The sequence below is a fragment of the Lepus europaeus genome, chromosome 16 (genome assembly GCF_033115175.1).
Source record: "Lepus europaeus isolate LE1 chromosome 16, mLepTim1.pri, whole genome shotgun sequence".
NCBI lineage: Eukaryota > Metazoa > Chordata > Mammalia > Lagomorpha > Leporidae > Lepus > Lepus europaeus.
Genome location: NC_084842.1, coordinates 3274355 through 3289069, shown reverse-complemented (window position 1 = coordinate 3289069; position 14715 = coordinate 3274355). Strand labels below are relative to the sequence as shown.

The window sequence follows — 14715 nt, the reverse complement described above, 5'->3', positions numbered from 1 at the left end:
TATATGTGTGTACACATTGTATGTCCACATGGGAAAATTTTATTAAGAGTTTTATTTTAATCGGCTTATAGATAAGATTGTCCGTAAATTTAAGTTGCTAAATTTAATCAAAGATACATTTTAGTTCATGTGACCTGAATCTCTGTATCATATGTTTTATACTTGTTGGTAGAAAGAAACTAAAAACACTTTATATGTTTGTGCTTAAGTTTACTGGTTAAACAAACTACACCATGTTAGATATTTAAGAGGTGTTTCCAAATACATGATTCTTAAAATTTATAGAAGGCATTGGATCTTCTGGTATATGTTTTCTTAAGTTGTTATCTAATGGTTGAAACTATTTGCTAAGTTTTCATGTGATATTGCTATTGTCAGCAAGCGATCTAGGACTTGCTCCCTCATTTCTCTATTCTAAGCCCAACTTGTTCTTTCATTTCTCTATTCTCCTCAAGGTAGGAAACTAATTCTATTATAAAGGAATCTGTAGGACGCACAATTTAATCTTTAGACCTTATAAAAGAGATGGCTAACATTTTTCTGTAATAGCATAGCCAAAATAAGAGCTTCAATTATAATTTCATAGCTAGATTTACTTCGCCATCAGCGCAGTAAACAGTAAATAGAAAAAACCTCCCTTTCAGACCAAACAAAGGGAAAGTTTTAAAGTGAGAATATAATTTTCCTCATGGGCACTGTCTACCTTAGAAAAACTACTACAGAACATGCCTGTGACTTGTAGTCCAGGCCACCGAAGATTAGAGATGGGACATGGTCCCTCCTTTGACTTGCATCATCTGGTCTGCTTTAACAAAACCAGGAGGAAAAGAAAGCTAGGCATCAGAAGCAATGGGTGGCAGGCCTATTAATGGCTGATCTGTACAGTGATCTGCCCTCAACTCCTTGGGGCCCGTGGGGAGGGGTGCTGACCCAGTGAGGAGCCCCGCCTGGGGTCCACTGCTGCCCCCTTGCCTCCTCTGCCCCCAGTGTCTCTGGGTGTTTGGAATTCGGTTTCTGTGGTCTGGATCCCCCACCCTGTCCCTGTTCTAGGCAGTTGACAAAGGCAAGTGGGGTGGGGCAGCTTGGGTGGGGTCTTCTTTCCTGTGTGTGTGTTGTTCACTGGACAGTTCTGTCCATCCCCACTGGCCAACAGGCAAGTCCACTGCAGTGGCTTTCAATGTGGTAAGCTTGGGCTTCAGCAGAGGCTTATGTCTTTTTTCAATCAAAGAGAATATTCATGGACTCCTAGGGTTCAAAGTAAACGACTTTTCCTGAAAGTTTTTCATTAAAATTCTTTATGATTCATGATGTCATTAAGCCTTTAATATTTTGAGTCTGCTAAAGTATAGTATACTTTCTCAGAAAGAATTTCTGGATCTACTCATCTATACTGTGTTTCAGACGAATTGCCATTACCAAGGATATGTTGCAGAATTTCCAGATTCAGCTGTGACTCTCAGTATCTGCTCTGGCCTCAGGTAACAACGTCTTAGAGAATCTCTGTACGTGGAGAACATGGGTTATGCTATAAAATGGAACTCAGTGGCTAGCAGATAGGAAACTTGGGAAGGCTGACGGTAAATTCAGATCTGAGGGATTCTCTTAGGATGGCCTTACATTCGTCTATATTAACACCTACACCTAAGTGCTCGCTCAAATGGAATCAATCCAGGGAGTTCTAAACAGATAGTTCCAGATTACTGTGCAGAATGGATAGCTCCATAGAAGGAAACTTAAGAACATCTCCCTACATGTCATCATTGCACTCTATCAGTTACGAGGAATAGTTATGGAAAATGGCACAAATTAGTTAAATCTAATATATTTGTATTTTACATTTATGTCTATATAAACACATGTAGCATGCACTCAGTTTAACGCCACACATAAAATAACTAATTTAGAAGGGGCCAACGTTATGCCACTTGCAATGCCAGCTACTGTCCCAGCTGCTCCACTGCCAATCCTGCTCCCTGCTAATGCACCTGGAGAAGCAGTGGAAGACGGCCCAAGTATTCGGGTGCCTGCCTCCCACTTGGGAGACCTGGGTGGAATTTCAGACTCCAGGCTTTAGCCTGACCCAGCTCCAGCTATTGCGGCCATTTGTGGATGGAATATTTCTCTTTCTCTCTCTCTCTCTCTCTCTCACTCTCACTCTGTGTCTCTCTTTCTCTGTCTCTCCCTCTCTCTCCATAACTCTGCATTTCTGATAAATAAACCTTTAAAAAATAACTAAATAAGAAGATTGCTCAGAGGTAAAGGGTGGGATGAGAGAGATTCTCACTGATGTTGGGAAGCTTATTTTTGGTAAGTTCATAAAAGAACGAAGGATCCAGGATGGCTCTCTTTTACTTCCTTTTGGTTGCTTAATTTCCAGAATTTATCCACGTAGACTTGTGATACTGACCTCCCCTGACTGTGTTTTTCCCAGCTACCAGTCTACTCTACCACATATCTAATTTTTTCTCTTCGAATCTCTATAAGAACAGGAACCTTATTTTTGGAATTCTCAACAAACCCTTTGGTTCCTGGCAGACCATGGCCTTAATTTATCTGAAAAGGGTGTGATTACTATCTACAAATTAGAAAATACTGTTGGCTTTGCTGCCTTCTTTAAAACTTGGGCAAGATGCACTGGCTGCTATGACTGGGAGACTGGAAAATTCACGGAGGACCGGGAAAGACAAGGCCTCCTCTAGGGTTTCCGCTTCGGTGTAGCATGTCAGACTGCAGCCGTGGTGGCCTCATCATCAGGATTTCTACAGTGACTGCTTTCTGAATATTCAGGGGATTTCTCCAGTTTGAGAATGTCAGCTATGGACTTGAACCACTAGCATCTTCGGCAAGATTTGAGCACATAGTTTATCGAGTGAAAAATGACAATCCAGAAATACCGTTGTCAGCAGGAAATTACAGCACTGTTTGGCAGAAAGACCAGCCTTCCAAAGTTCATTTCAGCTCCCAGGTAACTAGTGATTCTGATGTAATGACATACCAGCAAAATACTTCTACAGAATTTTCACGATCACTAAAGGAAATGCCGTAGCTACCAAGTAGCAATGTTGAATTTTTTGTCTCCTTTTCATATCTTGAAGTGAAACATCCAAATTGCATAACATTATATAGTATTATATTTCAAGATTTGTGCTTTTTGTTTTATTATGCAACATTTATGTGTTTTCTACATTTTTCAGACAGAACACATATTGTTTGTCAAATATAAAGCTTGTCAATATAAGAACAGAATCACAGTTACTCTAGTACCTTGGAAACACTGCTTTTAATATTTTGATATAAAAGTTGGCAGCCTTTTGGTGTAGTGGGTAAAGCTGCCGCCTGCAGTACTGGCATCCCATATGGATGCCTGTTCATGTCCCATATGCTCCATTTATGCTCTCTGCTAATGTCCTGGGAAAGCAGTGGAAAATGGCCCAAGTGTTTGGGCCCCTGCACCCAAATGGGAAACCCCAAAAGAAGCTCCTGGCTCCTAGCTTCAGCCTGGTCCAATGCTTACCCTTGCAGTCAACTATGCAGTGAACAAGCAGAAAGATCTCTCTCTTTGTCTCTCCATCTCTCTCTGTGACTCTGACTTTCAAAATTACTAAATAAATCTTTTTTTAAAAAAATTTCAATATGTAGCTTTGCTGTATCTTCCGATATAGTTCATCATTTATGTATTATTCAACTCTCCAGATTCTCTGATGGACTGGATACAGAACAATCGGTTGACAGCTTCTTCCAGTACTTTCCCTATTTCAGTCCACCACTTTCTGCTTTCCATGGTCTCTGGTCAAAGATCAGCTTTTACTGTTACTGAGAATTCCTTGAACATGATGAGTCCAGTCTCCGTTTATGCTTCTGATGCATCTCTGAGTAGGGCTCTTTGTGTAAATCCTACACGCAGTTTATTGAGCTTTCTGGAATTGGAAGTTAGTTTATTTTTAATCAAATTTAGGGAGATTAGATCATGAAGTCTTTGAATATTTTTCTGCCTCTTTATCTTCTTCCATTCCTTCTGGTATCCTTATGTATATATCAACACACTTGATTACTGGTCCACGGATTTCCAGGCTCTGTCCATTTTCTTCCATCCTCTTTTCTTTTTCTTAATTGACCTATCATCAAGTTCGCTGATTGTTCTTCTGCTGCTTAACTACTCAATGTTTCAGTTATTGCATTTTCCAACCCCAGGATTTATAGTTCATTTTTGTCATTTCTGTTTTCCTTTATTGATAATCTTTACTTAGGGAGCTATTAAAATAACTAACATTAATTGTTTATGCACAATTTCCATTATTTCTTTGAAATTATTGTAGGCAGATAATGTAAAATATTTTTTCTAATAGGCCCAACATCTGGTCTTCCTAAAAGACAAATCTGTTGATTTTTTTTTCCTTTTATGTGGGTCATTCTGATTGGACTCTTTTCATCTCTCAACTATTTTGAAAATTGGAAATACCAAGTAGTATAAAGTTAGCATCTAGGAATCTGTATCTACTCCCCCATTCCCCAGAGATTTTCTTGCTATTTAGCACAGTTGTTGCTTTTGTGATTTTCCGCACTGGTTCTCTGAGGTCTAAAATTTTTGCTATGGATCGTTCCCAAACCCTCTCTCCTGTCATCTCACCGATGGCTTTCTGTGCACACTGACACAGGCCTTCATCATTCAGCAAGGAGGCACTTAGCAACTCTGCCTGCTGCTCACTGCCTGCCTCACTCAGAGCCTCGAGATCAGCTAAGCGGAGTGAAGGGCCTTTTCAGGCCCTTCCTAACCATGGGCACAGCCTTTGGCACCTGCCCACCCCTACAACATGTGTGTCAACCTCAAGATCCCCAGAAAGGCCTCTCGGGTTTCCACGGCACCACACAAACACCCTTTTCCCTAAGTTTCCCTCTTAGGCTTTTCCATTAGCCAATAGTGTGTCCCATTGTTGAAAACCTGGCCACAGGTGCTTTCAAACAGCTGTCCTTGGGAAAGAGACGTTCTGTAACAGATCCATTTATGACAGTTTTCTGGGAATGAGATTTTAATGCGGCTCCAACCCCACTCTGCCTTGTTTAGTGATTGCCAGTCTGTTGGTATTCATGTCCAATACAGACTAATAGTTTTAAGCTTATGAGAGAATGGACCTCAGCAAATTCAAATCCCATAAAATTGCCATTTTTACCAATACTAGTCACATGTTTTTAGAAAAGCACTTCTCCCAGGAAGGCTATGAACCTTGTTTAAATTTCTTGGTTCCAAGAAGTTGGTTTTATGTAGGACAGAATTTTTAGAGATCTTCACTCTGGTTTTCACTGATGTCAATCCATTTCCTAATTTTGTATCACACACACAGGCACGCACACACACACACAATCTTTACATATAGAAAGTTTTCTAATTTCTCCTGTTACTCCTTCTATGACCCAATGGGATATTTAGAAGGTTTTCTTTGAAAGTAATTCATTGGATGGATAGAATTTTTAAGGTTTAATTTATTTATTTGAAAGGCAGAGTGACAGAGGGAGAGATGGATAGATCTTCCATCCACTGGTTCACTCCCCAAAAGGCCACAAGGGATGGCACCCACATGGGTGGGAGGGACCCGAACACTAGGGCCATCTTCCGGTGCTTTCCCCGGTGCATTAGCAGGGGGCTGGATCAGAAATGGGGCAAGCAGGATTCAAAGAGGCACTCCGATGCCAGCGCTGCGGCTCACTAGGCTAATCCTCCGCCTTGCGGCGCCAGCACCCCGGGTTCTAGACCCGGTTGGGGCACCGGATTCTATCCCGGTTGCCCCTCTTGCAGGCCAGCTCTCTGTTGTGGCCCGGGAAGGCAGTGGAGGATGGCCCAAGTGCTTGGGCCCTGCACCCACATGGGAGACCAGGGGAAGCACCTCTCCTGGCTTCGGATCAGCGCAGTGTGCCGGCCACAGCGGCCATTGAGGGGTGAACCAACGGAAAAGGAAGACCTTTCTCTCTGTCTCTCTCTCTTTCACTGTCCACTCTGCCTGTCAAAATAATAATAATAATGAAAAACAAAGTGGCGCTCCTATGTCACTGGGGCAGCTAAATGTGCCACAACACAGAAAACCCCTCTCTTTCCCAGCTCCTTTCCAACTGCAAGTTAACAAGAATACTTTATTAAGAACACAACACAAGGGTAATCAATGAGAAATACCATTTGTAGACTCATGTGGCTAGAACTGTATTAAGCAATTGTGGTAGAAGTATCTGATGTTGACCTTACACGTTTGATCTTACATGTTATCCTATTTTCACTAGAACCTTCAATGCATTAAGTTGCTTTAAATTCCATTTCTGACAGTTCCAACATGTGTCATACATCGGTTTAGTTGTCCTGATTATGATGTCTTTCAGAATGTTTTTTTCACCTGTTTTTATTCCTCCTCATTTTTTGTTGAAAGGCATGTTGCATAAGGCAGTAGATATAATTTTAATTTTTTTAGAATGGAAATCAGTATGCTTTTCCTTCTGTTTAGGACTTTAGTTTGAAACTCTGTGCTAATCTAGTCATAGGATAGGTCTGTTTGTTGTTGCTATGGCCACCCTTAGTATACCTGAGTTTCTCTTGAACTTGTGACTTTGCAGATAAAACCTGTCTTCCAGGCCCTCCACTTGTCTCTACTGTTATTTGTTTCCTGAGACCTTTCTTTATTTTTAAAGATTTATACATTTTATTTGAAAGGCAAATTTGATAGAGAAAAAAGGAAAGACAGAGAGAGAGAAAAAATCTTGTATCTGCTGGCTTACTACCAAGTCAGGGTTAGGCAAGGTCAAAACTAGGACCCAGAAACCCCACCTGGATCCCACACACGGTGGGAGGAGCATGAGTATTTTGACATGATTGGCAGGAGACGTGGACGGAGGACAGGGATGTTTCTGATGTTATATGTGAAATTCAGTGTTAGGCGGGTACCAAGTCTTTTGTTTTGGAGATGGTGGTCTTCACAAATGTCCCTACGCTTCTCCCCCAGAGGCAATGCTAGATGTAGGAATTACTCCTACAGAGAGAGATCTCTCATCCATTTGTTCACTCCCCAGTGCCCACAACAGCCACTGAGCCCAAACGCCACATGAATGTCTGGCATTCTGTCTCAAATGAAAAGTTACATTTAAAAAGTAAGAAAAGACTTTAAGAGATCAATGAGAGTTAGGGATTTTTTTTTTCATAGAAAATTGTGTATATGCATGCATGCCTAGATGATAGGCATAAATAGGTTGCAGAAAGAGAGAGAGAGAGAAAGAGACTCTACCCATTAAAGTGAGTTTGTTTACTTATTTGTTTTAAGCCAAGTTATTCTATGACAGATGCAAATTTTGCACCTTCCTTAACTCTTATATTTGATGACCAAGATGTTTGAATAAAACATATGTTTGGCTAAAACGTATGTTTCATATATTTCTACATATGAAATAGCATATCCGTTTGTTGGGAATATATCTTATGTAAAACTTGCAAAGTGCTAACTGATGACTTGTAGCTAATTGCCTTGACACAAACAAGGATTACTACATTACACAAAATGAGACTCATAACCTATACTCCAGAGCTGTCAAAGTTTCTGATATTTTGCATTCTGGTCTTTCTCATATATGTGTATGCCTAATAGACAAATAACATAGTTTATGTCATGGCAGTTTATATCATGAAAGATTTCTCATGTGTTACAGCTGATGTTGCCATAGCCTTTAGGAAGACAGTTAATGAGACATTCCAAGTGTGAACTCTTGGTATAGACTGATCATCAGATAAAGGCAACAGGATCTACATCCTTATATGTACCCTGTTTCTCATTCAGTGCTAACACAGATTGCCTAGCACTCTACATTATTCTAGCAGTTCCATGGGACATCATTTATGCCTGGAATATGTTTTCAAGTGAAAACTGCTGCTTTGGCAGTCAACTATTTTATCTCTTCATTAAGGTTTTTTAGATCACTTTATGTCTTCATTACATGTTATCTTTTGCTCTTAACGTTTAATTAAAATTAATGTTGGATAAACCCCATTGTATTATTTTTTCCAGAATATACTTGCTTCAAAACTGCTACCCCAATATCTAGAAATGAACATTATAGTAGAAAAAGGTTTGGTAAGTCATTTTCCTTTTGTCCTCTTTCCCCCCTCCCTCCTTCTCTCTTTCTCTCCTCTCTCTCTCTCTCTCCCACTCTCTCTGCCTCTCCTCTAGCTGTGTAACTCTGACTTTCAAATAAATAAATAAATCTTAAAGAAAGAAAGGGGGGGCCCTAACACATTTGCTCCCCACTGGTAAAACAGCCTAATGCAAATGATGTAAATTTTTTGATAATGCCCTGTGTCTTCATTTGGCCAATTTTGTTCATTTTCCATATGGGTTTCTTACATACCACCTTGTTGTGTTTGTTGTATATATTGATATTTATTATAGTATCATATATAATAATATACTGCCTATGTTTATTATTTATATATTACTTTCTACATTGACATATACATATTAGTGATATCAAATGAATGTTTGAACACTGTTGTTCTATTAGTTACTGAGTTAGTTTAATATATTAAATTATCATTGTGGTGTTTCTTAAATTTCCCCTTTAGTTGTGTCTGTTTGGTTTTCCAAATTTTGATGATAGGTATTAGTTTCTACTGAGTAAGCATTATCACGTCTGTCTTATGTATTGACAAATTTATTGTCATACACTAAACCCCTTTAGAACCAGCAACACCATCTGAGATGCCATGGCATTTAGAATAAGATATTTGACGATCTGCTAATCCTGAGTATTCATATATTGTCATAAATTTGTATTTCTCCTACTTGTATGTGTTGTAGGAATATATTCCATATGTGAAACTTGACACCTCCCTGGGTCAGTGTATTTTCCGACCTTACGACGAGAGCATTCTGCCTAGAGTACATTGAGTCAATTCTATCTTCACAGACATAATGAATTTCGTATTCCTCTTTATCAACATCTGTAAGCAGTACATTCATTTCATTAGCTATTGTAATCAAGAGTGAACAAACAGAAACATTTCTAAAATTTGGAGACATTCCTTATCTTCAACTTCTAGAATTGACAATTTTGCAGCATATCTCAAATAAAACTCCAAAGACTGGAGATAATAATTAAACCCTGAAATGTGAGTCTGTATCTTTTAAAGACTTTCCAAAATTCAAACATCAACATTTCTTTCTTCATATTTTTACATTACTTCACCTTATTCTTTTTCAAATGTTTTTGAATCATTCATTCTACATAATTTTCATGGAACTTTATGGTGACTTATTTCTTTCGTCCTATAGTTACATAGATGTAATTCAACCGTTTTTGCTTCTTTAATTTGCCTTTTTAAAGTTTGTCAAGCACTTTCTATTGAGAAAGAATTTTTTAAATACTATTTATAGTTGAACTCTTTACTTAGTATATAGTTAATCACATGTATATAAAGTAAATTGAAAATAGATCTTAGGAAAAAATAAATGGGAATAGGAGAGGGAGGAGAAAGAAAGGAGGGAATGAGAGTGGGAGGGAGGTATGGTGAGAAGAATCACTAATGTTCCTAATGTTGTACTTTTGAAATGCATGAAGTTTATATTCCTTAAATAAAAGGTTTATGGGGAAAAATTTATCAAGCATGCAAAGAGAAATACTTTGATTTTATCTGTGTCATGGAGAATTCATACCTCAATAAATTCCTCTATGATAAAAGGCAAAATGATTAGTTATTTTAGTACCCCTAGATGATTTCAATGCTTTTGAGAAGATAAGGCAGGCTAGGTTTAAAATGGAATTGCTGGAGCTAACTGCATATTGTTTTGCTTCTGTGCAAAATGCTTTGGCTTGCAAAATGCTGTTATGAGATAATTGAACTTTAGCTGAACTTGTGGCATGTGATAATTGTTTTAAGTTTTAAAAACCACAAAAACAGAAGTTGATCGGAAATGTACCCAATCGATGTCATGATGACCCCATATTTGTGCTTGCTCAAGTACCTTGTGATCTGTACCCTGGAAAAACCCTTTATCTTGTGATAATTTGTCATGCTGTGGTTTATCTTGTGATCTTTTGTAATGCTGTGGAGATATGCTAATGTTGTGGTTTTAAGCCTTAAATACTTTGTGCAATTGATGATCGGGGCCTCTCTTCTCGCACTGCACCAGAGGGTGCTGTTGTGCTTAGAGTTGGCCCATCTGCGCAGATGTAATAAACTTCCTCATGCCCTTTGCAGCGATTGGAATGGAATTCGTGTTTCTGGGGTCGGTAGAAGTGTGAGACACCTTTCGGGGGTCTTACACTTTTCCACTTGAAAATGTCCTTTAAAAACATTACAAGTCAGAATCCATTTAAAGTGCCCGAATATTCTTTTTTGTCATGTTTTATTATAAAAATTATACTCTTTATATTAGTGTGTTTTAAATTGTTTGACATGTTCTATGCTTTTCTCGCCTCATATCACATATCATATATTTGCCAACTAAAAATTGCTGTTATTTGTATTTTAAAAAATCATATAAAACAAAAAATGTTTTTCAGTATGATTATATGGGATCTGAAATGATGGCTGTAACACAGAAAATTATTCAGATTATTGGACTTGTCAATACAGTAAGTTTTTACTTTTTCAAATTTCTAAAATTTTATTATAAAAGGTCACTGACTACAATTTGAGCTCTATTACGACAAATTAATGACTTAAAGACCTTTTATTTTTTAATACTGAAAATACTTCAATGAGCTGTTCTCTATTGTTATGTACTGTTTTAATGCAAGAATGTATGCTGCTTGAGAATGTACCGTAAATCTCGTTTTCAGATGTTTGCTCAGTTCAGATTGACTGTTAGACTGTCCTCCTTGGAACTGTGGTCAGATACAAACCAAATTTCTACCAACGGAGATGCAGATGATCTATTACAAAGATTTCTGGCCTGGAAACACAGCTATCTTGTCCTACGGCCCCATGGCATAGCATATTTACTTATGTAAGCACAATGTTCTACAGTGATAAGAAAATATGCATAATCATGCCATTACACTAATGTATTTGTTGTGTTCTTCAGCTTTCTGTAGGCATCTTTGAAGTGTTAAATTTAATGTACTTGGAAATATAATAAGACTGCAAACAACAGTAATCCACTTTACAGCAGTCCATTGTGGAGTATAATTAGTATGAGCAAAACCTACAGGTTGGAATTTTATGTCATAAGCTTTATTACAGGCTATAACATAGCCTTTAGCTTTTTAGTAATAGAAAAATTGACACTATTAGGTTGTCATTATGCATCATAGATTAATGCAATTCATAGCTACATTTTGATCAAGAATGATTTGACTTTTTGGTTATATTTAATTTAAAAAATGCTTATTTTTAGGACAGCTGAGATTATCTTTTCCACAAACAAAACAAATTATTTCTTTTTTTAACTTTTGGTAAGCAACATAGTGAATGTGGGATGAGGGAAATGAAGTTAGATTTTAATTCATAAAATGTTACCAAACCTAGGAATTGAGGAGAAAGAAGTGAAATAAACTTTTCAGTGGTTCCAATATTTTATATAACCGTCTAAGTATTTTTGGCATTGGAATGTCATATGTTTACAAAGCCATTTTCAAAATTTTGTGATAAGGAGATTTAATTTAATAGATAAACTTCTGAATAACTGTGCAATTAAAAGCAATACTGTACTGATATAGTTACAGAAAGCATCCTAAACATACGGGGACAGTGTTTCCTGGCACAATATGCAATCAGAACTATGACGCAGGTGTTGCTATGGTATGTAACATTCATCCTTCTTTCCATTACTACGCTTCAAAGCTTACGTCATACTTTATAAGTATTAAATTAAGTAGTTAAACAGCACATAACAGCCTAATATTCTTCTGTATGTGTATGTTCGTTATCATTTCTCGCTGGGACAAAATTTACTAGATGCCAAGAAAGTTCATTTACACAGAAGTGGACATCAACCTACCTTGGTGCTTAATTACAGCAAGTTAAGGCCCTATTTCTTATTCCCTCTTTCTTGGCCAGATGGCAATTAAGTGAGATGTCTTTTCCTAATACAGCCTGTATCAAGATACAGGCGGAAGGAAGAGTTCCCAGTTACCAGGAAAACTGTGTCATCTTATACTAAGCCTGTCTGAAAGAGTTAGGTTTTCTGGGCTGGAGTCAGAAGTTGCTTGGGTAACTATGACAGTTTCCTGCTGTAGTGGAAACTGCCAGCCAGAGAACAGGGCTCATGATGACTTTGGTTGGCCAAGTCCCAGTGTTGTCAAAATGAGACAAATGGAGGTAGTCTGTGCCAGCCATTACTTGATAGTATACATCTCCCGTGAACTGCCAGACTGTTATTTGTTTTTGTTTTCTTGAATAATGGCTTTGTCTTCAATCTTCTTAACTTCAGTATGCAGATGCAGTCACCTTGGAGGGATTTGCAGTTGTTATAGCTCAGTTGATTGGCTTTAACATAGGATTAACATATGACGACATCAGCAAGTGTTCTTGTGGGAGAGCGACATGCATAATGAATCCTGCAGCAGTGTAAGACTTTTTTTCCTGGTTAGTTTTATGTGTAACTTTATCAGTTGTTCCCAAGATACGTTGACATTAAATCCTTTAGAATCATCTCCATGTCAAAAATTAGATAGATTATACTAGAAGAAATATGACATGAAAAATTCTATTTTTTTTACATATTCCTCTTATTTGAGATGAAGGGAGACAGAAAGACTGACAGTGAGAAAGAGCTCCTGTGTGTGGGTTTACTCCCCAGATGCCTACAACCATTAAGGCTGGGCCGGGCTGACCTCAGGACCTCAGGGACACAACCTCTTTTGTTAGTGGAGCAAGAGTTTGGGAAGCCATGTTAACTACTAATATTTCATTCTAGAGCATTATAGGGAGAAATAAATATATAGAAATATTGCACAATATACTAATATTTTTGTTGTAATATTTGTTGCTCATGACAAAAATACCTAATGTCACCCCTAATAATAATATCACAGTGCTGGCAGCTTTGACTAACATGTTGAGATTAAGAAACATAAGGCTACAAAAAGGAAAACATCCTTACATAATTAGAACAAAACAATAACAACATCAAGGAATTCTTTAATGGGCTGGTGTTGTGGCACAGTGAGTTAAGCTGCCTCCTGCAACATGGGTATCTCATATGGATGTGAGTTCAAGTCCCAGGTGCTCCACTTCTAATTCAGCTACTAATGTTCCTGGGAAAGTAGCAGAAGATGGCCCAAGTCCTTGGACCCCTGCACCCAGATGAAGTTCCAGGTTCCTGGCTTCAGCCCAGCCTAGCCTTAGCCATTAAGGCCAGTTAGGGCATGAACCAACAGATGGAATACCTCTCTTTCTGTCTTTCTCGCCCTCTCTCTCTGTAACTCTGCCTTTCCAATAATCCTAACCCTAACCATAACCCTAACTCTAACAATCTTTATAAAACATTCTTTAAGAGAGACGACTCTAGAAAAGTCAATTGTTCTGGCACCGTGGCTCAACAGGCTAATCCTCCACTTAGCGGCGCCGGCACACCAGGTTCTAGTCCCGGTTGGGGCGCTGGATTCTACCCCGGTTGCCCCTCTTCCAGGCCAGCTCTCTGCTATGGCCTGGGAGTGCTGTGGAGGATGGCCCAAGTGCTTGGGCTCTGCACCCCATGGGAGACCAAGAGAAGCACCTGGCTCCTGCCTTCGGATCAGCGCGCTGCTGCCACAGCGGCACTCTCACTGTCCACTCTGCCTCTCAAAAAAAAAAAAAAAAAGAAAAGTCAATTGTATATGTATATTAGCACTAATAATAATAAATAAATGACTTCCTACAAAACTATAAGTTTTACAGGTTTTTAAATTCATTATAATCCAAATTAATATTTTATAATAAGGAACTTGATGAACTCCAAGAGGTGACAAAGTGGAGATGGTAAACATAGACTTTTTTTTTATGAGTAGGAACCAGAATTTGTGATCAAAGGAGAAGTTTTAAATGGGAAACATTTCATATGAAGGGCCTTGAAAAAGTTCACAGGAGATGTATACTATCAAAGTCCTATGTAGATTTCACATTTTATGCACTAAGTAATTCTATTTTCCATGAACTTTTTGAACAGCTCTCATATTATCTGTAGACTGTCAGAAATAAGGTAAAAGGGGTTGATGGCATCGCATATAAGTCTTAGGAAAGACGAAGTGAGTAAATTGTGGAGGAAAGTACAAAAGTGGAAGAGGTGGACATATTGATTGATTGTGATAGGGGTTTAGAAAAGTAGAGAGATGAGTACTTTGATTAATAGAGGTGTGAAGATGAGGACAGTTCCCTGAGAGGAAGGAATGTAAGCTCTTTTGTAGAAGGTGTAAAGCAGTTGTCTTGGCGGTTGGACCTTAGAAATCATTTAGGAACTAAACAGAATTTGCAATTGCAAATTTACTGTGAACTCAAACTCCATCCACTAGGTTTAGCTTCTCAGTAGCGCATGCAAAGGAAAGAGAGAATTGAGCTTTTTGAGTTCAGGTTCATGAGATTCAGAAAGAAGGCCAGGCCATAGGAGAGACTGAATTCTCCAAAAATAATGAGACTTGAATGTTTCTTCCCCAGAACTTGGAACTTTGGATAAGAAATCAAAGTATTTTGAGACAACTGCCCTAGCTCAATTTATTACAATTTGCTAGTCTTCCTTACAAGAAGCCAACAGTTTGCACGCCCATTCAACT

General features: G+C 38.3%; 1 protein-coding gene across 1 annotated transcript in view; it reads left to right on the top strand.

Moving 5' to 3' along the window:
* The window catches only part of ADAM18 (ADAM metallopeptidase domain 18), a gene marked incomplete at its 5' end in the record, with an annotated part of 43039 nt that overhangs the window by 4788 nt on the left and 23536 nt on the right, over nt 1–14715 (top strand). Inside the window, 7 exons of the mRNA XM_062213796.1 lie at nt 1402–1478; nt 2788–2965; nt 8034–8099; nt 10528–10599; nt 10807–10973; nt 11686–11767; nt 12399–12535. Coding sequence (XP_062069780.1) covers nt 1402–1478; nt 2788–2965; nt 8034–8099; nt 10528–10599; nt 10807–10973; nt 11686–11767; nt 12399–12535 — 779 coding nt within the window. The remainder of the gene's footprint in view (nt 1–1401; nt 1479–2787; nt 2966–8033; nt 8100–10527; nt 10600–10806; nt 10974–11685; nt 11768–12398; nt 12536–14715) is intronic.